Here is a 22,890-nt window from a genome sequence, read left to right on the forward strand (position 1 = left end):
GACGGTGTTGCGAGTGTTTTAGGTGTTTGTCCAGCTGGGGGTGCTGTGTATTGCGGTGTTTGCCGCTTTATTTGCGCTCTTGTGATGGCAGATTTGGGGAGGATGCGCGCTGCACCTGCTGATACACCACTGTGAGAGTGAAGGGTGTGCGAAGTTGGACGTGAGATCAGGTCAGAGTCGATTGTGTGCTGAGGTCCGTGGCGCCTCCTATGTGATAAACGTCTTGGGGCAGCTGTTTGCTGTGAACAGATAGACAGAAAAGGTAACGTCTTTCATTCTCTGTAGTGTTCTTTGTATTCTTCTCCTGAACAGTTTTAACACAACTCCATTTGTGTGTGTGTGTATGTAATATATATATATATATATATAATTTTATATATAATGAGAGAGAGTACAGTGAAGCCCCCCCGAGCACCTCCTGCCGCCTGCGCAGTCTCACCCATGTAAGCCACTGTAGCTTGTCACTCCCTCAGGGGTCTCTGTGCCTACACGAATTATTCACGTCTCAACCTTCCTCCACCAGAGGTTTTCATATTTTATTATTACCACTGGATCCCAGTCCATTAAATTCGTATTTTTTAACACGGGTGAACAGAAAAAGAAGCAAAAAACAGACCCCTGCCAAGTGCTCGAACTAAACTCTATAAATGAACACCAAGTAACCAATGGCGTGACTAGCTGCATCCGTTCACGTCCGTGTCTAGCAGATGGCTGTCCCGAGTCTTCTCCCTGTCCACTCCCCCATTTCTCTCCATTCGTCCTGGTCATCGCAAGTCGAGCAGCCTTTGTCAGGTCCGGCCACGGGTTCTCGGTTCCAGCCTCGTGCACGTCAGGCACCTCAGAGTAGGAAACACGAAGATGTTCAATGCTGTCCGCGTTGGAGTTTAAGCATTGGGTCGGTTTCGCTAATTTAGGAAACCACCCAAAACTTCACCAGGATTTAGGAGAACTGGCTAGGAGCTGCCGGATGATGGCGTTCAGGTAGAGATCCTCACACACATCCCGGGAAAGCAGGAATGTTCTGGAAATGTTAGATAATTACGAACTCCTACAAATGGATCGATGTGACAAAGATGGCGTCGCATTCGTGACACATCTGCTGTGTGACATGATCGGGCCGTCAAATTGGAGACGGCAGGTGCTGTCAGCCCCGATTCAAGTGTCGGTCATTTTATTTTCTTTAGGCAGAGAGACAGTGCAGCTTTCCAAAGGCCACGATGAGTTTGTCACAACCAAACCTTTCACGCACTCGGAGCGGCCCTTACGACAGGTGAGGTATGGCGCACATGAACACGTTTACACCCCTCGTGAGGTGATTAGTTAAAGTGAGCTGCACTCCAGCAAAGCGCCGGTGTGATCGGCAACACGCAGGTGGAGGTTGTTGGCCCAAATGTGGATTGCAGGTGATGTCACAGTGTCACCACCCTGGTGGTCCTGGGCGCACACAGTACTGCAGTAGGCAGCATATTACATTGACGATGGGCGGGGCTGGATGGGTGATTGACAGCAAAAGACTCGCAGTAAACCTTCAGGTGTTCCTACAGGATAATCCCGGCTGGAAGACGGAGCAGAACTACCGGCGTGGATCGTCTTTAAAGTCGCCATTAATCGCCACAAGTGCGTGGAGGGCACGAGAAAACAAACCAATTCCACACAAGATAAAGAAATGGCAGTTTTATACATCCATTGTCCAACCCGCTATATCCTAATTACAGGGTCGCGGGGGTCTGCTGGAGCCAATCCCAGGCAGCACAGGGCGCAAGGCAGGACGCAAACCCCGGGCAAGGCGCCAGTCCACCGCAGGGCATACACCAGGGACAATTTAGAATCGCCAATGCACCTAACCTGTATGTCTTTGAACTGTGGGAGGAAACCGGAGTCAGTTTTATACATTTTAATATATTTATTTATAGACGGGTTATCCTTAGTTACATGTACTTCCACTAATAATAACCAATTATCTTGTGCGACTGCTAATTTAAAACTCAAGTTTCCCTAAAAACTACAGAAGCAACACCAGCCATAATAATGTTAAGGTTATATAGCGCCCTGCAGCCGAGAATAATCAAACTCCTAAAAGCTTTTAACACTCATTTGTCGTGTTGCTCATGCGCTGTGAATGCCAATCTTGTGTTCGGACGTATTAACAGACCCTCTCGTGGTAAACTTGCTACCAGTTAGGATAATTGAAGTGTGAATACGGTAATCCTACAGCTCGAAGTATACTGAACATTCAAATCGCCATCAACCCCATTGGCATAACGCGTTTCTAGGACTGCAGTAATTAGTAACGTTCGCTGTGCCCCTGCTGTCGTATTCTTATTATTAATTTTTACATTTAATTCTGCACTAAACGTTGTGAGCCGCCCATGCACTTCATTGTCATGCAGACCATCATCATCATCAAGGACGAGGCAGAATCAAACCCCAGTCTGGGTGTCAACCCCCCAGGTGGTATCGACCCCATGTGGTCTCCTGGTAGTGCCAACTGTGGTGCCCTTCACTTTAAACTCCCCATCCATTTTACAAACTCGCTTATTTAGGAACAACCCTTACCCTCACGGGATGGGGTGCCAGTCCAGCGCAGGGTGAACACACTCAAACCAAACCAAACACGCACTTGAGCCGCTTTAGCAATGCCAGTCCACCTGCCCTGCATGTCTTTAGACTGTGGGAGGAAACCCACACATGCCAACCCCACACAGTGAGGACCTGCAATGCCAAGGCAGCTGTTGCTAACTTCGGTGCCCCTCGCTTCAGACTATCCATCCGTCTTGTAAGCGTACTTGTCCAGAGCCGGCGCCAGTCCTCACAGGGCAAACACACACAGACATATAGACACTCGCTCTAATTCATCAACATCAATCCACCTCCCGCACATATCTTTACACTGGGGGTAGAGATCGGCCCACCCAGAGGAGACCCACACAAACACAAGAAGAACATGTGGACTCCATGCAGGGAGCACCTGGGATGTGAGCCAGGCAGCAGTGTTGCCACTGTCCCACCATGCCACCCAGTACTTTGAGCCAATGGTGTTCTTTACTTGTTAACACTAGCAGTGGCTCTGCTGCTTTTCATGTCCTTCTGTAGTGCCCACCGCGAACTGTGCTGCCCCTATAAACACACATGGCACTAAAAACAGCAGCAGTGCCTGCAGTGAAGGCGTCCTAACAAAGCCGATCATTCCAGGAGCCCACCGTGGGCACAGCCATGCTGACCAAACCTGAGTGACACCTGACTAAAACGGACCCTGGTAACCCCCTGAAAGCTGTCCAATTATGTTCCAATTCTGAAAAGGGCAACCAACATGGTGACCTCAGTTATATCTGCCCAGGTGTGGCCCGGCCTGACTAACCTTTGTGCCCTCACTGTGATCAAACCCACCTAAATCTGAGCAGACCCAGAGACTCCTAACCAAGCTGAGATGTTCGGACAGCCCACCACACCCGACAGACCTGCCCTTGAGGATGTCACAGAACCCCCTCCACTCACTATGGCAGCTGGGGATGCCACACTCACTGCCCACCCTCACTCTACGTGCACTGGCAAAGTTTAGAGTTGGCATTTGGCCCAAAAGCACATCTCAATGAGGTGGAAGGAATCTGCGCTCCGTGAAGAGAGCTATCTGTACACAGCATGGCAGCAGAGAGTGACGCAAAGTGACGTCCTGCAGGACCCCCGGTCTGGCACGCTGTAAATGGATAAGAAATATCGGTAATAAGCTGAAATAGTAATAAAACAATTCATGATAACAACAACTAATAAGAAAGACAACAGTCGTCAGATGTCCCGCATATAAATGAGCCATTAGGAGCAGATCTGAGGGCGGGGGGCATCCAGATGAAGTGGGCAGAACCTGGCAGAGCTGGTTTTGGGTTCTGCCAGATGGAAATGGGACAAAAAGACCATAGGAGGGGTGGGAGTGGTCCTTCAGTGGTCCTGGCTTTTTGTGGATGCAACACTTGATGGAGGGCAGAGGGGTCCCAAAGTTCTTTTCTGCTGTGTGCACGGTCCGCTGTAGGACCCTGCGGTCGGAGACCACCCAGTTTTTCCAAACCAGACGTTGATGGAGCTGGTCAGAACACTGGTGATGGTGACCCCTGTAGAATGTGTGAGTTAGACAGGCCGGCAGGGTGGTCTTCCTCGACCACCTTGAAGGAAGTGGAGAAGCTGCTGCTGCTGCTGGACCTTCTTGGCTATGGGGGTCATGTAAAGTGACCAGGTAAGGTGCACGCTAAGGAATTTTTGTGCTCTTGACCAGTCCCACCGCAGACCTGTCGATGTGCTGAGGTGGTTGTGGACAGCGTGGGTCAAACCCACAAGAGCAACGTGCAGCTCCAAACATTGAGTGGTCCAGGATGGGAAAACGAACACCTTGTACTGTGGGGAGTGGACCTCAGGTGGACAGTCAGGTGCCCGACTCGTCGCTGGAGCGGAGAGAATTGGCAGTCGCTTGAAGAGAATCCTGTGCCAATATTAAAATAACAATAGTATTAATACTTCTCATCCATCCATTGTCTAAACCCGCGTGTCCACATTCAGGCTCCTTTGGTGGGGACTCGGGCACTGGACTGGTCCCCCCCCCCTCTCTCTCACTTTCTCTCGCTCACATTCGTGTCAGTTTCTAAACACTTCGTGTCCGTTTTGTGACCTGAAACGAAATCAGGAGACCACCGAGACTCCAGTGCGTGACCTGGTCGGGATTGTGCAGCTCTGCGGCGGGCACGCGCAACAACGGAATGCCGTTTATGAACAATAAAAGAAAAGAAACTTCTTAGGTTCACATAACCGCCAGTTAGATGATTAATTTTACCCATGACGTTTTGTCTGGTGGCTTGCGAAATATCAGAAGAGACTGAACTGTGGAAGACCCCCAAAACACGAGAGACCCCCATCACTGCTTACTGCTTACGACTGCTGTGATAAGTCAGTCAGATCTTCGACGCGTGGCCTTGGCGCGCCGGGCTCTCCTTTTTTGTTTGAACTTTCATTCCCTGCACCAGGTTGCCGCATTTGCCGGGACCCTCGGGAGCGGATCTCGTCGTTTTTTAGTGCGCTTGGGGGGGGTGGGGGGTCCAGGGGGTGCGAGCGAGCGGAGCAGACTGTGACGAGAGGTGCGCTGTGCTGTGAAGAAGACACCCGGCTCCTTTGTTGTGGATTCTTTATTTTTTTTTTTTGGGATGAGGGAGGGAGGGAGGCCGGACAAGTTGTAACTTCAGTCTTCAAACTTCAAACGCGTGTTTTCGAAAAGTTCTGGGGGCAAAACAGGGCAGCGCAGGTAGTGTGGAGACACTCTCGTCTGGACTTTAAACGGGAGCGAGAAGGAGAGGAGACGGCAGCTGGAAGAAGAAGAAGAAGAAGGAGGAGGAGGAGGACCGAGCGGCAGTTGGCCGAACCGAATCCGAAACGTTCGTGCACACGCAGCGCGCGGACAGGAGCGCCGGGGACCGCGCAGCACAACGCACACCTTTCTTTCTTTCTTTCTTTCTTTCTTTCTTTCTTTCTTTCTTTCTTTCTTTCTTTCTTGGCACGTTTTGAGGGGATGTCGCTGTCCTAAAGAAAGCCGAAGGGCACCCAGAGAGCTCCGACCCAAAGAAGTAGCCGAGCGATGTCACTCGCGGCTCCAATGCTGCTCCTCCTCGAAGCTTTTCTCCACGTCAGTCTGGCGACTAAAAAAACAGGTGAGTGCACCGCACAGGACCCCCCCTTTTTGTTATATATAGCGCCTTGCGCTCACTGAACTTTATTCATTCTGCTGCACCTCCGAGTGCTTTACTCGATCCCGCCTTCCCTCGAATCCCGCAGACTGGTCCGAATGCTTCCAAGTGAACGGGGCGGATTACCGGGGCTTTCAGAACCAGACCTCCGTGCCCGATGGTAAGCCCTGCTTGTACTGGAACCAGACTCACCAGCACGCCTACAACACGGAGCGTTTCCCCAACGGACAGTGGGGCTTGGGCAACCATAACTACTGCAGGTGAAGTCCCCGCGGGGCAGGGTCGGGACCCCAGGGGAGGGAGGGAGGCCCCCCAACCGCTGCTCTTCCTGAACTTCTCGTGTCTCTTCTCCCTTAGGAACCCCGACGGGGATGTGCAGCCCTGGTGCTACGTGTCCGAGAGCGAGGAGGGCATCTACTGGAAGTACTGCGACATCCCCACCTGCCAGAGTGAGTGGAGGGCTTCTGTGACGTCATCGAAGGTCGGTTTTTGGGGTCAGAGGGTCGCAGCTTGGTTAGGAGTCGCTGGGTCTGCTCAGATTTAGGTGGGTTTGGTCGCAGTGAGGGCACAAGGGGTAGTGGGGTGACATGAGGTCAGCAGGACCACATCTGGGCAGATGAAGTCACCATACGGGTTGCTCTTTTCAGAACTGGAACCGAACTGGACAGCTTTCAGGGGGTCATCAGGGTCAGGTTTGGTTAGCATGGCTGTGCCCACGGTGGGCTCCTGCCTTGCAGCGGGTGCTGCAGTGAAAGACTTTGTTAGGACGTCTTCACTGCAGACACTGCTGCTGTTTTTAGTGCCACGTGTGTTTATAGGGGCAGCACAATTAATGGTGGGCACTACAGGGGGCCATGGAAAGCAGCAGCACCACTGGTAGTGTTAACAAATGAAAAAAAGCACTTGGTGGCACAGTGGCAATGCTGCTGCCTGGCAGTACGAGACCAAGGAATGTTCTTTTCAGAATTAGGACCCAACTGGACAGCTTTCAGGGGGTCATTGTGGTCAGTTTGAATCAGATGTCACTCAGGCCAGCAGGCTCAGAGCCGAATGAGTTGTGAAAGGTCAAGTTTGGAGAGATACATCTGGCTGGCATGGCCGTGATCATCAGGATCAGAGACAAGTGAGCTCGGCTCAGAGTTTGGTCTTTTCAGGTCCACAAGTTCAGCTGAAATTGGGCACGGAAAGGTCTCAGTGGGGTCCCCAGGGTGAGTTTCAGTCCGGTGTCACTCAGCTCAGAAGGGTCAGGCTTGTTTAGAAGGAGGCTAAAGAGGTCTCATCAGGGTGACGTCCCGTGAGGTGTCATGAGGTGTCACTAATGCCAACAGGGCCAGGTCTCAGTAGGGATGTTTTTGCTCAGGTCTGTATGGTCAGGTCATTAATAGTCTCAGTGAGGCCAGAAGGGCCAGTTTTAATGAAGTGTCACTGAGGTCACCAGGGTGGCACAAGACAAGGTCTAACCAGGTCTCCTAGGGGTCACAAGAGTTAGTATTGAGGATGGCTGGGTGTTCATAAGGTTTAATCAGGTGTAACTCTGGCCCATAACTAGTTAGGAGCTAGCAGGAGGACACCTAGTCAGGTGTCACAAAGGTCACCAGGGTCAGGCTTGGTCAGTAAGGAAAGGTCTGTAGCACCACGTCAGCTCACGTGTCAGGGACAGCCGATGGGCCGGATTTAATTAAGGGACACTGCGGTCAGCAGGGCTATATCTGCTCAGGTGACCCAAAGGATCATGGGATTAGGTCTGGTCAAGTTTCATAGTGGTCACCAGGGTCAGCAGTGAGGCAGGAGGGTCACAAATAATGAGAGGTTTCATTAGGGTCCTGGACAGGGTCAGGCCAGGGTTGTGGGAGTTCAGAGGTGTCATTGTGGTCCACAGGGTCTCCAGTGGTCAGATGTCATTGAGGTCAGCAGGTGCACCAAGGACCATATGTCATTGTGGTCCACAGGGTCTCCAATGGTCTGCTGTTATTGACATCAGCAAGGTTGCCATTGCTCTGGTGTCATTGTGGACAGCATGATCTCCAGTAGTCTGCTGTCATTGAGGTCAGTAGTGTCAATAACAATCTGTTGTCACTGAAGCCAGCAGGCTCACCACTGGTCAGGTTATCATTGTGGTCAGCAGGATCAACAATGGACTTTTTAAATGAATGGGGTCAACAGTGGTCAGATGTCATTGTGGTCCACAGGGTCATCACTGGTCTGCTGTCATAGTGGTCAGCAGGATCACCAGTGGTCTGGTGTTGCTACGGTCAGCAGGGTCAACATTAATCTGTTGTCATTGAAGTCAGCAGGATCTCCACTGATTTGTTGTCACTTAGGTCAGCAGGGTCACTAAATGGTCAGGTGTCATTAAGGTCAGCAGGTGCACACAGCACCAGAGTCCTTTGTGGTCAGCAGGTTCAACAATGGACTTTTTAAGTAAAGTGAACAGGTGTCATTGTGGTCCACAGGGTCTCAACTGGTCTGGTGTTTTTAAGGTGAGCAGCGTCATTAAAAATTTGTTGTCATTGAGGTCAGCAGGGTCCCCACTGGTCAGCAGGTCTCTATGACAACAATTAAGATTTTATCAGAGTCAGTGGGGGGTCAGCGAGACCAGCTGGGTCATTAGGGTCCATAGGAGTGGGCCCAGGTTAGATTTCGGTGAGGTCCCATCTCAGATGACCTGCGACTTACTGGTCCTGTTACTGGTCCATCAGTATTGCCCTCAATGTGGAGATCCCCCTGGCAGGTAGTTTCCCCCGAGTGCCCATCAGATTTCCACACGAGGAGGTTCGGACATTTCGGAAGGACTAACTGGGCTCCTCCTTTCCTCTCAACAGTGCCCGGCTATCGCGGTTGCTTCCTGGACTCTGGAAACCCACCTGCTCTCTCCGGCAGCAGCGGGACGTCCACCAAGCTGACCGTGCAGGTGTGCATCCGCTTCTGCCGTCGTCGTGGATACTCGGTGAGGCTTCCTGCCGCTAATCTCGGGGCGCGAGACCGTTGGGTTGATCGACGGGGTCCCGGGATTGACGGTTGCTGGTTTTGCAGGTGGCGGGGGTCGAGGCGGGCTACGCCTGTTTCTGCGGGGACGAGTCCGACCTGGTGCGTAACGAGCGGGTGAGCGCCGTGGAGTGCGACCAGGTGTGCTTCGGGAAGTCGAGCGAGCTCTGCGGGGGTGACGGCCGCATCGGCGTGTATGACGGTGAGTAGCGCGCACCCCCGGTGCTCAGAGTGTCTTCGAACCTCTCCTCCTTCTCCTGCTCCTCCTCCTCCTCCTCACTCTTCCTCTTCCTCGCTCGCAGTCGCTGTCGGCTCCTGCTCCGGTAACCTCTCCTCAGCATCGGGCGTGTTGTTCTCCCCGGATTTCCCCGACGATTACCCCTCGGACAGTAACTGCTCCTGGCTCATCGCTCCCGGGGGTGGAGCGGCTGCCGTCGAGGTGCGGCTCGAGCTCTTCGAGGTGCGGGACCCCCGGGATGTGCTCGCCATCTGGGATCCGCGCACAGGGCGCCTCTTGTCGCGCTTCCAAGGAGCAGTGGGGCCGGGGCGGCAGGGCAGGACCGAAGTCTTCTTTGGTGACAGCATCCTCGTCACATTCCAGTCGGATGGCATCGTCCAAGGCCAGGGCTTCGCACTGGCGTACAAAGGTGGGTAAAGCACCGGGGGCTTCTGGGTAAAAGGGAACAGGGGGGGGCTTGCTGAGGGTCTAACCGCCTAAATGTGTCTTGTCAGGACTGGAAGCCAATGCGACAGAGGAAGGAGCCTCAACGGGACCACCGACGCACCTTAACGCCACCTCGCCCACCGCTGTGCCATCGAACGGTGCCATTGGCAGCAGTGCAGGTGAGAAGGAAACCGGACCGAAATTTAGAGAAGGCAGTCGTGCGGGGGTCTCACTGAATGGCTGGTCAGAATGTGGACAGTGGGGAGAGGGGGGGGGGGGGCGGTCATGTGACTGAATGAGTGAGAATAAGGTGGGTCATGTGAGGGAGTGAGAGAGGAAGTGAATGAAAGAGTGAGAAAAGAGAGCGATGTGAGAGGGAGGGAGTGACGAAGGAGGGTCATGTCAGTGAGTTAAGAGAGTGAAAAAATAGTGATCTAGTGAATGAGTGAAGGGTGTGAGAGAATGAAGGAGTAGAGAGGGCATGGAAATCAATAAATAATACTAATATAGTGCTTCAGATATGGCCTTTCACATCTATCTATCTATCTATCATATAGTGCCTTTCATATCTATCTATCTATCTATCTATCTATCTATCTATCTATCTATCTATCTTATAGTGCCTTTCATATCTATCTATCTATCTATCTATCTATCTATCTATCTATCTATCTATCTATCTATCTATCTATCATATAGTGCCTTTCACATCTATCTATCTATCTATCATATAGTGCCTTTCACATCTATCTATCTATCTATCATATAGTGCCTTTCTGATCTATCTATCTATCATATAGTGCCTTTCACATCTATCTATCTATCTATCTATCTATCTATCTATCTATCTATCTATCTATCTATCTATCTAATCCTGCCTACTATACCACATTCTATCTATCTATCTATCTATCTATCTATCTATCATCTATCTATCTTATAGTGCCTTTCATATCTATCTATCTATCATATAGTGCCTTTCACATCTATCTATCTATCATATAGTGCCTTTCTGATCTATCTATCTATCATATAGTGCCTTTCACATCTATCTATCTATCTATCTAATCCTGCCTACTATACCACATTCTATCTATCTATCTATCTATCTATCTATCTATCATATAGTGCCTTTCACATCTATCTATCTATCTATCTATCTATCATATAGTGCCTTTCACATCTATCTATCTATCTATCTATCTATCTATCTATCTATCTATCATATAGTGCCTTTCACATCTATCTATCTATCTTATAGTGCCTTTCATATCTATCTATCTATCTATCTATCATATAGTGCCTTTCACATCTATCTATCTATCATATAGTGCCTTTCACATCTATCTATCTATCTATCTATCTATCTATCTATCTATCTATCTATCTATCTATCTATCTATCTATCATATAGTGCCTTTCACGTCTATCTAGCTATCTATCTATCATATAGTGCCTTTCTGATCTATCTATCTATCTATCTCTCTATCTATCTATCATATAGTGCCTTTCACGTCTATCTATCTATCTATCATATAGTGCCTTTCTGATCTATCTATCTATCATATAGTGCCTTTCACATCTATCTATCTATCTATCTATCTATCTATCTATCTATCTATCTATCATGTAGTGCGTTTCACATCTATCTATCATATAGTGCCTTTCACATCTATCTATCTATCTATCTATCATATAGTGCCTTTCTGATCTATCTATCTATCATATAGTGCCTTTCACATCTATCTATCTATCTATCTATCTATCATATAGTGCCTTTCCCATCTATCTATCAATCTATCTATCTATCATATAGTGCCTTTCCCATCTATCTATCTATCATATAGTGCCTTTCCCATCTATCTATCTATCTATCTATCTATCTATCTATCTATCTATCTATCTATCTATCTATCTATCTATCTATCATATAGTGCCTTTCTGATCTATCTATCTATCTATCATATAGTGCCTTTCACATCTATCTATCTATCTATCTATCTATCATATAGTGCCTTTCACATCTATCTATCTATCTATCTATAGTGCCTTTCACATCTATCTATCTATCATATAGTGCCTTTCATATCTATCTATTATATAGTGCCTTTCGTATCTTTCTAGCTATGATTTTTATTTCACTATGTCTACAATATAAATATTTTTATACACTTCTCTGCTCATTATTTCCCCGTTTCTTCTCCTCGCCCGCTCACGTTGAATTCTTCGGCTCCTTATCACGTTGTATCTGAACGATCCTGAAATCGAATTGAATTCAGTTTCAGTGGTGTGCAGGCGGGTGACTTTTGTTCCAGTTGTATTTAAATTAAATCCATCCACCCATTATCCAACCCGCTATATCCTAACTACAGGGTCACAGGGGTCTGCTGGAGCCAATCCCAGCCAGCACAGGGCACAAGGCAGGAAACAAACCCCGGGCAGGGTGCCAGCCCACCGCAGGGCGCGATTTAAATTTAATGCTCGAGTTTTTTCTGTTTATTTTGATTGACGCTCTTCGTTGCTAAATGAAAGACTTTCCTGCATTTGAGTTACGCGTAGCAGTTTTAAAAAGAATTCCAGATGCAGAGAAGGATAAAAAAGAGACAGACAGGCGGACAGCGCGAAGGCGCCGGAAAGCGGCGCGCGTGTCTCTGCTGCCCTCTGGCGTTGGCGCTCTGACACTGCAGTTTCTCTTTTGGCAGCTTGGCTCCTGTGCGCCGCGTGCCTGGCGTCTGCAGCTTTGGCCTCTGCGCTGATCTTCTGCCTGCACAAAAGGTAAGGAGCGACCACCACCGCCGCTGGACTAGGGGGGGCTGGGGCTTCTCTGCTGACAGCTTGCTCTCTTGTCACTCATTGCCTCGTTTTTCCTCGTTGCTTGGGCCTCTCCTGGGTTTCGCCAGATTGTCATTTGATATCTAAAGGCTCGGGATGTTTTATGCTGGTGGTGACGTTTTTGACCCCACACTCTCTCCTCCAGAACCTGCCTGTTTGTGAAGAAGAAGCCCGCCGGAGGCGTCCTGCTGATCGGTCCAGGCTCAGGTGTCCACTGTGGGGGCGGCCAGGGCTGGAGTGTCACCTACAGACACACTCGGGTCATTGTGTGCGGGCAGAGCAAAGAGGACGGGCTCTGCGGTACGGGCAGCAGCAGTGAAGAAGACACGGGGTGTCTGTGCGACCCCACCTCGGTGGCTTTGACCCCACAGCCCAGTCTCCTTCTCTATGGCAGCAGGCAGTCGGTGTCAACGCAGTCCTCCCTGAGGTCCCTCATTTCCTCCATTTAAATGGGGTCTGGCAAAGTGCTGAGCTGCTGTGACCCTGTCACCTGTACCTGCGCTGGGCATTTAGCCCAAGACGCCTTCAGAGAGGTGGGCTGTGAGCTGACGAATTCCCCAGCGGAGGTTCATTTTCGAGTTGGGGAGGATAAAACAAAAAAATCCCTGCAGTGGACTGAAATAACCACGAGGTGGCACTGTGCAGTGCGGAAACCCTCATGTTGGACTAAAGTGCACAAAGCAGATACAACTGCATAAAGTAGCCTTCATATAGCGCCTTGCACTGTATGTTGTGATGTGCCCACTAGGGGGCACTGTGCAGTCAGAAAATCTGCTGGCATTGTGGACCAAAAGGAGCAGACTTTATACAACCCACTAAAGCGCCGTTAATATGGCGCCTTACACTGTATGGAACGATGTACCCACTAAGGAGCACTATGGATAAAATCTGCTGCCACTTGGACCAAAGTGGACAGAAATCATACAATTGCCTCTGGCAGCTGTAACAAAGTGCATTGCGCCCACTAGGTGGCACTATGCAGGGACAAAATAATTCAGCTGTTTTGGACCAAACTGACCACCTAACTGTAGGGCATGATGCCTCCACTAGAGGGCACTGTGCTAGGACTAAAGCTGCTGCCATTTTGGAACAAAAACAACATACAGCCCCCTCAGGTGGCTTTAATATAGCGCCTTGCACTGTGTTCCATGAGGCATCTATTGGGTGGAACTATGCAGTGATTATGGACTAAAATTGGCAGATATTATAAAACTAACTTAAACTGCTTTAATATAGTACCTTGCACTGTATAATATGGTTTGTCCACTAGGGGGCACTCTGCGGTAATTAAATCTGCTCCCATTTTTAACCAAAGAGGACGCGCCTTATACAACCACCAAGCATCTGTAATATAGTGCCTTTCACTGTACTGTATGATGTGCCCACCAGGGGGCGCAATGCAGTGAATACATCTGTTGTCATTTGGTCCAAACTGCTCAGGCGTTATACAGGGTGGTCCAGATCTAATTATTGCATTGCATTAAACGTTCCGTAGTTAGATCTGGACCACCCTGTATAACCAGGGCAAGCAGCTTTAATGTAGTGCCTTGCACTGTATGGTGTAATTTGCCCACTAGGGGGCACACTGCAGTGAGGAACTCTGCTGTCTTCTGCCAGTGGACAGAAATGACGCCACCGCCTAAAGCAGCCTTAATATAGTGCCTTGCAACTTTACTGCATGATGTGCCCACTAGGGGGTCCTCTGCGGTGAAACAAGTCAGCAATCAATTGGGCCAAAGTGTGCCAACATTACACATCCAGTCATCAACAGCTGCTTTAATATAGTGCCTTGCATTGTATTTTGTGGCATCATGCACCCATTAAGGGGAAAATTAAACAAATTTGACTGCAGTCCTTTTGAACCAAAATGGGCACGAAGTATCTACCACCTAAAGCATCTTTAATATAGTGCCTTGCAACTGGAAAGTATGATGCGCCCATTAGGGGTGCGCTATATTGTGCCACATGGGCCAAAATAGACTTGCATTGTACAAGTACAACCAGCTTTACTATAGCGCTTATGATGTGCCCACTACTGTCTTCTCTCAATGGAAAGTAGAGAAGAGCCAAGCAAAATGACACCTTTTATTGGCTAACTAAAAAGATTACAATATGCAAGCTTTCGAGGCAACTCAGAAAGAAATTCTACAACCACGTAAGCGGCTTTAATACAGTGCTTTGCAGCTGCACCGTACGATTTGTCCACTAGAGGGCACCATGCAATGAATAAATCTGCGGCCAATCGGGCCAAAGCGTCCACGCATTATACAAAAACCTTAGCGCTTTCCTATAGTGCCTTGCGGCTGTACTAAATGATATGCCCACTAGGGGGCACTCTGCAGAGACTACATCTGCTGTCCTTTAATCCAAAGTGCGCAAACATTCGTCCTAACACGTAACGCCGCTTTAATGTTGTAGCATGTGGCTGTACTGCACGACCTGTCCACTAGAGGGCACCATGCAGTAAATAAATCTGTCGTCCCTCGGGCCGAAGTGCCCACTCATTATGCCAGCGCCTCAGCAGCCTTAATATGGTGCCTGGCACTGTGCTGTTTGACGCCCCCGTCAGTATTCTCCCTCTCCACACTAAACTGTTGAATGTATTTGATCAAACTTTAAACTACTGAAGGCCTCGTTGGGTTTTAGTTTAATGAAAAAAAAAACTTAAAGCACTTTTATGGTGAATTTTTTGTCTGTGTTGCATGTTATTTTTGGAAGTCATATTTATTAATTTTGGAAATAAAGCCTTGAAAAAAAAAAACAAAGATGACGGTGTGGGGTCCTTTGTGTCACAGGCTGAGGAGCAGTGGGTTTGGTAGAACGAGGAGAAAAATGAAAAGAGCTTCAGAGATAAGGCTGGGGAGCTGTCACAACCCTGAAAAGGGGGCTTCCATTCTGCACATTACTCTAACGGCCTGTCCCTGATGAGAAATTACTCAGCACCCCGCTCCCCTTTCATTTGACTTCCTCACACAGAGAAGATGGCTACGAACTGGGGGGTCTCCGAGTCAGCAGGCAGGGGCTTAGCTGATCTGAATGAGGGGGACACTGATGTCTACTGCAGCTGTGAGGTCACCGGAGGCCTTCATTGCTCAGCCCCTCACTATCCCCGGCCCCACACTAAGCAACCCCGGACGAGACCCCAATTGTCACCATTGAGGAGAGAGCCAACTGATGTGACAATAGTGACATTATAAACCAATTAGATAGCGCCTTTCATAATGATCTGTGACTAATGATAGTGCCAAAGATGGAAATGTGTAGCACAGGCAGCTAGGAATTTCACTGGACAATAAATAATATATACAAAGATTAATAACACCTAAATATAAAAATATAAATATTATATAGCTCCTTTCTCATCTATCTATGTATTACATAGAGCCTTTGACATGTAGCAGCCCATCTATTATACAACACATTTCAAATCTATATATCATATAACACCATTAACATCTACAGTATATTTATTATATGGTGCCTTTCACATTAATTTAACCCTTTAATCACATTTTTATTAAATTATCAACCAATTTTATAACACCCTTCATAAGTACATATCGCTAATGATGTTGGCAGACTAAAGATCAGCACATTCAAGTAAGAATTCCACTGGACTCTGCACACGAGGCAATGAAGGCCCAATAAACGAATTAGACAGCATCTTCACATCTGTCTGTCTATCTATCTATCTATCTATTATATAGTGCCTTTCACTCTATCTATCTATCTATTATATAGTGCCTTTCACTCTATCTATCTATCTATCTATTATATAGTGCCTTTCACTCTATCTATCTATCTATTATATAGTGCCTTTCACTCTATCTATCTATCTATCTATCTATCTAATCTAATCCTGCCTACTGCACTAAATTTCATCTATCTATTATATAGTGCCTATCTATCTATCTATCTATCTAGCATATAGTGTCTTTCATATCTATCTATCTATCTATCTATCTAATCCTGCCTACTATGCCAAATTCTATCCATGTATTATATAGTGCCTTTCACTCTATCTATCTATCTATCTAATCTAATCCTGCCTACTATACCAAATTTCATCTATCTATCTATTATATAGTGCCTGTCTATCTATCTATCTATTATATAGTGCCTTTCACTCTATCTATCTATCTATTATATAGTGCCTTTCACTCTATCTATATATCTATTATATAGTGCCTTTCACTCTATCTATCTATCTAATCCTGCCTATTATACCAAATTCTATCTATCTATCTATTACATAGTGCCTTTCACTCTATCTATCTACCTAATTTATAGTGCCTTTCACTCTATCTATCTAATCCTCCCTACTATGCCAAATTCTATCTATCTATCCATCTATCTATTATATAGTGCCTTTCACTCTATCTATCTATGTAATCTAATCCTGCCTACTATACCAAATTCCATCTATCTATCTATCAATCTATCTAATCCTGCCTATTATACCAAATTCTATCTATCTAATTTATAGTGCCTTTCACTCTATCTATATATCTATTATATAGTGCCTTTCACTCTATCTATCTATCTAATCCTGCCTATTATACCAAATTCTATCTATCTATCTATTACATAGTGCCTTTCACTCTATCTATCTATCTACCTAATTTATAGTGCCTTTCACTCTATCTATCTAATCCTCCCTACTATGCCAAATTCTATCTATCTATCCATCTATCTATCTATCTATTATATAGTGCCTTTCACTCTATCTATCTATGTAATCTAATCCTGCCTACTATACCAAATTCCATCTATCTATCTATCAATCTATCTAATCCTGCCTATTATACCAAATTCTATCTATCTAATTTATAGTGCCTTTCACTCTATCTATCTATCTATCTAATTTATAGTGCCTTTCACTCTTTCTATCTAATCCTCCCTACTATGCCAAATTCTATCTATCTAATTTACAGTGCCTTTCACTCTATCTATCTATCTAATTTATAGTGCCTTTCACTCTTTCTATCTAATGCTCCCTACTATGCCAAATTCTATCTATTATATAGTGCCTTTCACTCTATCTATATATCTATTATATAGTGCCTTTCACTCTATCTATCTATCTAATCCTGCCTATTATACCAAATTCTATCTATCTATCTATTACATAGCGCCTTTCACTCTATCTATCTAATTTATAGTGCCTTTCACTCTATCTATCTAATCCTCCCTACTATGCCAAATTCTATCTATCTATTATATAGTGCCTTTCACTCTATCTATCTATGTAATCTAATCCTGCCTACTATACCAAATTCCATCTATCTATCTATCAATCTATCTAATCCTGCCTATTATACCAAATTCTATCTATCTAATTTATAGTGCCTTTCACTCTATCTAATTTATAGTGCCTTTCACTCTTTCTATCTAATCCTCCCTACTATGCCAAATTCTATCTATCTATCTATCTATTATATAGTGCCTTTCACTCTATCTATCTATCTAATCCTGCCTATTATACCAAATTCTATCTATCTATCTATTACATAGCGCCTTTCACTCTATCTATCTAATTTATAGTGCCTTTCACTCTATCTAATCCTCCCTACTATGCCAAATTCTATCTATTATATAGTGCCTTTCACTCTATCTATCTATGTAATCTAATCCTGCCTACTATACCAAATTCCATCTATCTAATTTATAGTGCCTTTCACTCTATCTATCTAACTATCGCTCACCCCAGTGCCGTGGAGTGTTGACGTGTCTCACGTTGTCACAATTTCCCCGGACTCTGTACTCGTGACCTGGGGACCCGATAAAGCTCTGTGTGTAGTGAGGGGCTGCTTGGCTGAACACAGACAGAGACAGGGCGAGCCCCCCACTGTGTAAATAAGACCCCAAACCATCCGGCTGGCTAAGGTGAAGATGACCAGCAGGAGACTCGTTCGTTATGTGACAGAAGGCCGTGAGAAAGGACCTGAAATGAAGCGCCGAGAGTGGACATTGAGGTCGACACAAATAAAATAAAACCCACTGAAGTGTTGAAAATTGAAACCGAAGAATCTCATTGAAGGGCTGAGGGCCCAGAAACTGAAAGTGTCGAAAAGCAGGAAACTCACCGACACACACGAGACAGCCCGGGACTAGGAAACTAAATAAAAAGTCGAGAAGTGAATCCCACTGAAGCACCGAAAAGCGAGAAAGTCATCACTTCAGTGTCGGGAGTGAAGAAGAAAGACACGAAATCAAAGAGTCGGTACGCGACACCAAACACTCGCCGAAAACTGACAACCATGACAGTCATTTATAGTAATCTTAAAAAGGAAGGAGTCAGGGTGGTCCTTGAGCGCGATGCCACAGGGGGTCCACGTTTGGTTCCCATCCAAGGGAAGGTTCTAGAAAAGTCATTAGTTATTTAGATGTGGATAATCATGAATTGGGGGTAACGGATTTGTGAAATCCCAACAAAGGACCCTCGCTGTTACAATCCCACAGGCTCACTTCAGGTGTTCTTCATCAGTTATATCCTGCTAGGTAGCCAACTAGACATTAAAGATTTCTGTTTTCTGAACCTTTTCACAGCCCTATGAACCATCTTCCCAGAATGAAATTGTTCTTTGTCAAGCAATGGAGTTACGAGGAAGCACACACGTCAGTACGGTGCCATTACAGTGCCAGCCTTGTTAAGCGCAGTTTCTATATGTACAGTATGTGGAGCTTGTAGGTTCTCTCCGCGCCTTTCTGTTTTTAACTCCCACATCTTAAAGCCTTGCGTGTTTGGATCACTTTGCGACTGAAAATGTGCAGCACGTGAGAGTGCAATGCGCGGGGGTCTGACGCCCCACTCAGGACTGGTGCCCTCGTTGTCAACCCCCGATGCTGCCAAACATTATTGGGGGCTTTTAATAAAGAATTGTTAAAGCGGCGTCGCATTTTGTAATCTTTCCTCCCTTGCTAAATAAACACATAAGCAGTTTAAATAAGCCCGCCTGGTTTGCGCTCTGATTGGCTGCCAGATGCCTGCCGCGCTTACCGTGACGTTCGAAGAGGTGAGATTTCGAACAGAGGTTAGCCCCGCCTTCATTTGACGCTCTGGAGAAATCGGATTGGGCAATAGAGAAGCTTGACAGCTGAATGAAGGAGAAAAAAAAAACACTTGTTAACTCCTCCCACTGCGATTGCGCCTTCTCCCTTCTGAAACGCTGATTGGTTAAGTCGAGGAACATCAAACAGGCGCTCGGAACGATTAACTCTAAAAAGGAAAGCGGAGAGTCCTGAGGCGAGACGTGCGTGCCATGAGCTGTCACTGACACAAAGATGGGCCTAGTGGGAAAGACGACAGGTTTAAACGCGAGTGTCAGAGAAAAAAGAGAGACGAGCTTAATTAATTTGATTTTAAAGTGGCAAACCATGCAAATCTGGATGACATCTGAATTAAAAAACACGACGTTAGAAAAACAGAAGAAGTTAAAGACTACAAAGAAGGGGGGCTGTAAGGCTCACATATGGACTGCGTTAACCGTACTCTCAAGATGAACTGGCTGAGATTTTTTAAAGAGTTGAAACAGTTTATGGTGTCATATTCGAAATTTTTTTTTCTGGGAGGGATAAGATGTGACTTTGATTTAAAACGACAGCCTGTCAGGTTATCACAATTCCATCAACCGCTTGTTTCTAGAATGGAAAAGAATCCGCAAACACAATTACAGATCTCACAAAATGGAGGTGCCGATTACAAATAAAATGTATTGGGAAAAAAAAGGGATCTGGCCAGGGGTGCACTTTCTGGATCATAGAGAGGAAACTTTAAAAGATATGAAGATTTCTGTTTAAACCGTTGAATAAAGTCAGTAAAGCAAAGTCTCCGGCCAGCAGCACCTGCGGGCGTCGTGTAAGGCGTCACAGAAAGCTTCAGGTTCAACTCCGTGTCCTCCTATAGCCTTTAGTGGAGGGGCAGAACTTCACTGGCCTCAAACCTCCAAACACCACCAGGAAAGTCTTTATTGACAGAGGATTCCCTTTCCCATTCCATCTGAACCAGTGTGGTGCTGAGGTGTCACCTGTCGCATGACTGCACTCGGGTCCTAATCTGGGATCCTGAGGTGGTTTGTCGTGTGGTGAGTACAGCAATGCGCGGTATCAGTGCCTGCTCCTCACCTCCTCCTATTCTCTTTCCAATGAAACAGGAATAATAATAATAATAATAATAATAAGAAGAAGAAGAAGAAGAAGAAGAAGAAGAAGAAGAAGAAGAAGAAGACACAGGAAAACGAATTCTCTTACATTTCCAGTAACACCAAGAGTGAAGGAAATCCACTTCAGAATTGTTACCGGGGTGGAACGACATCCTTCTGGAGAGTCTGAGCTGGAATGTAATCTTTGTGATGAAGAAGCTGAAACAAAAGATCATCTGTTTTATAAATTCAAGTTTGCTAAACTCTTTAGGAAAGGCAGGCAGCACCGGGTATTTCCACGAATTTTTGGGTTGAAAGAATGCAGTCGTGAAAATATCATTTTTGGTATTAATAGGAAAGCCAATAAACTCGAATTTGTCAGTAATACAAAATGTATCTGATAGCTAGACTTAGGAAAGTTACGTCATCTTTTATTGCCTTATCCTCGCAATTCATGAAGACGAAACCTGCCAGCCGACTGTTGGGTTTGGTTAAAGAACGTCAATTGATTAAAAAAAAAAAAACTAGCGGAGGTTTTCTTCTTCTTCATTTCTCTGTCCTCCTCTTATATTCTTTTTTCTTATTTCTACTTTTTATATTTCAAACTCGGAAGCTTTCATGTATTTTTGTTTTCTTTTGTGTATAATTTGCGCCATTACTGTTGCATTGTATTTTGTATTGTTATTGCATATTAAACAAAACCATTGACTAACAGCGAGACTTTCATTATTTCACTTATTTGTTCTCCTGTCTAAGCTAATCACTTAATAAATGAAAAAGGAAATTTTTATTTTCTTTTTCTTTCTTTCTTTCTTTCTTTCTTTCTTTTCTGCGTTGCAGTAAATAGATCTCAGGTTCACGTTCCAGTCGTCTCTGAGCACTTTGAGTTCTGAGAAAAGCGCTATATACGAGGGACGTTCACAACGTTTCCGCACTTATTTTAATTCTATTTATTAAGAATTTCAAAAACAAATCACATCACTTTTCTACATCGTCACCTTCGTTTGCGATGCAATTTTCCCAGCGCCGTTCCAGCTTTTTAATGCCCAATTACTCCTCCCTCCCGCCTTCACCGTTTCCAACGAAAATATAAAAGTGCGGAAACTTTCTGAACGTCCCTCGTAAATGCATAGAATTCTTTCTCTTTCTTTCTTTCTTATGTGCTCCGCTTACCTCAAACTGAAGAAGTACAGTTAAGGACTTGTTGATGTCTGCTTTCCAGTTGCAAGTCTCATTGGACAGACCTGTCCTGGAGGTCACTTGCCCGTGTCTTGTTACAACAAGTGGGACACCTGCATGTTGACAGGGCATTTTTTTTTTTTTTAATGGACGATAGACAGCTGCCACTAACGGCTGACCTTCTGCCTTTCAGTTTGCTCGGAGCGCGGTGGGCTCTCCTTGAGCCTCGTGTTGACTGGAGCTCTACCCGTCTCTTTTGGACTCTAGAATACCAAGTTCCGGGCCTCAAAGGTCACACAGTCTGTAAGAGTCCGATCAGTACTAATTACGTCTGGAATAATCCAGGTCTGCCATTTAATAGACATGGAAAGGCGCCGCTGGTGTTGAGGTTAGACTCATTGAGGCCCACTAGCAGAGATGAACCTGAGCCCAATGAAGGCTTTCCTGATGTGACCATCATGTCGGCTGGTTTGGAATCTGAGCCACCCTCAGCAACTGCCTATATGGGGGAGTCGGCCCAGGCTCCACGGACCTTACTAGGTGGTCTATGGGCTGACTGAGTCATTTTTTTTTAAAAAGGACCTCACTTGCTGATAGTGTCACACGTTCCACCTCTATGTCACCAGCCACAGAGCTCAACGTTCTTACCCGCTCCTCTCTTTCCCTCATTTAACATCTTGTCTCCCCATCTCTCTCTATCTCTCCTGTCCAACCCTCTGTGATATCCACCTCAAGAGTCGATCTCTGACCACAACAATTCCTAAATTTCCACTTTCAGGGCTTTATTATGGATCATTAGCTAAAATCTGGGACTCTACAATGTGACTCCAGACTGGGCCGAGCACCCAAATGCCTGAGGGAAGATAGCAGGTGAGAGGTGAAGACCTGCGGGTACAAAGCCAGCATGGTGGCACATCGAGTCGCTGTGCGCGTTTCACAATGTCCTCTTTGTGCTGGGCTGGACTTTTTTTTTCTGAGGGGACCTTCCAAAGGTGTAACAGCAGAAGAAGCACAGGCACTTAAATTAAAGGAGGTGCTTACCAAAGAAGAGGCTTGCTGAGGCCTGCTAACTCACCATCTGTGTCAGGGCGCCAACCTCGGGCCATTAAAGCAGAAAAAAGAATGTGGTAATTGCAAGGTGGAATTTATGGTGATAAGAGGGTGTCATGTCATTTTCTAACCTGCTTAATCCAAAACAGGGACATTTTTTTGGGGGGGGGGGGGGGGGTGCTATCCCAGTTTCCAATAGGGTGCAAGGCAGGAACAAAATCTGCATGTCTTTGGATTGTGGGAGGAAACCCATGCGGACACGGGGAGAACATGCAAACTCAACAAAGCTAACCTTGGTCTCATCAGTGTGTGTGAGCAG

The 22,890-nt window shown here is 46.2% G+C and overlaps 1 protein-coding gene across 2 annotated transcripts; it reads left to right on the forward strand.

The window, feature by feature from the left end:
* The first annotated feature begins 5,150 nt into the window (after nucleotides 1-5,150).
* Nucleotides 5,151-14,956, forward strand: LOC114661747 (kremen protein 2-like). 2 transcript variants are annotated; one of them, XM_028814931.2, is made up of 10 exons: nucleotides 5,151-5,684; nucleotides 5,809-5,880; nucleotides 6,078-6,169; nucleotides 8,543-8,667; nucleotides 8,754-8,907; nucleotides 9,008-9,352; nucleotides 9,438-9,548; nucleotides 12,072-12,144; nucleotides 12,347-13,643; nucleotides 13,725-14,956. In XM_028814931.2, exons 2-9 carry the CDS (start codon nucleotides 5,819-5,821, stop codon nucleotides 12,648-12,650), a joined length of 1,266 nt encoding a protein of 421 aa, XP_028670764.1. In that variant the 5' UTR covers nucleotides 5,151-5,684; nucleotides 5,809-5,818; the 3' UTR covers nucleotides 12,651-13,643; nucleotides 13,725-14,956. The 2 variants fall into 2 exon arrangements, with proteins under 2 accessions (XP_028670764.1, XP_028670763.1); XM_028814930.2 differs by having other exon boundaries at nucleotides 5,152-5,684; nucleotides 5,809-5,980.
* The last annotated feature ends 7,934 nt before the right edge of the window (nucleotides 14,957-22,890 follow it).

Source organism: Erpetoichthys calabaricus, chromosome 12 (assembly GCF_900747795.2).
Source record: "Erpetoichthys calabaricus chromosome 12, fErpCal1.3, whole genome shotgun sequence".
NCBI lineage: Eukaryota > Metazoa > Chordata > Cladistia > Polypteriformes > Polypteridae > Erpetoichthys > Erpetoichthys calabaricus.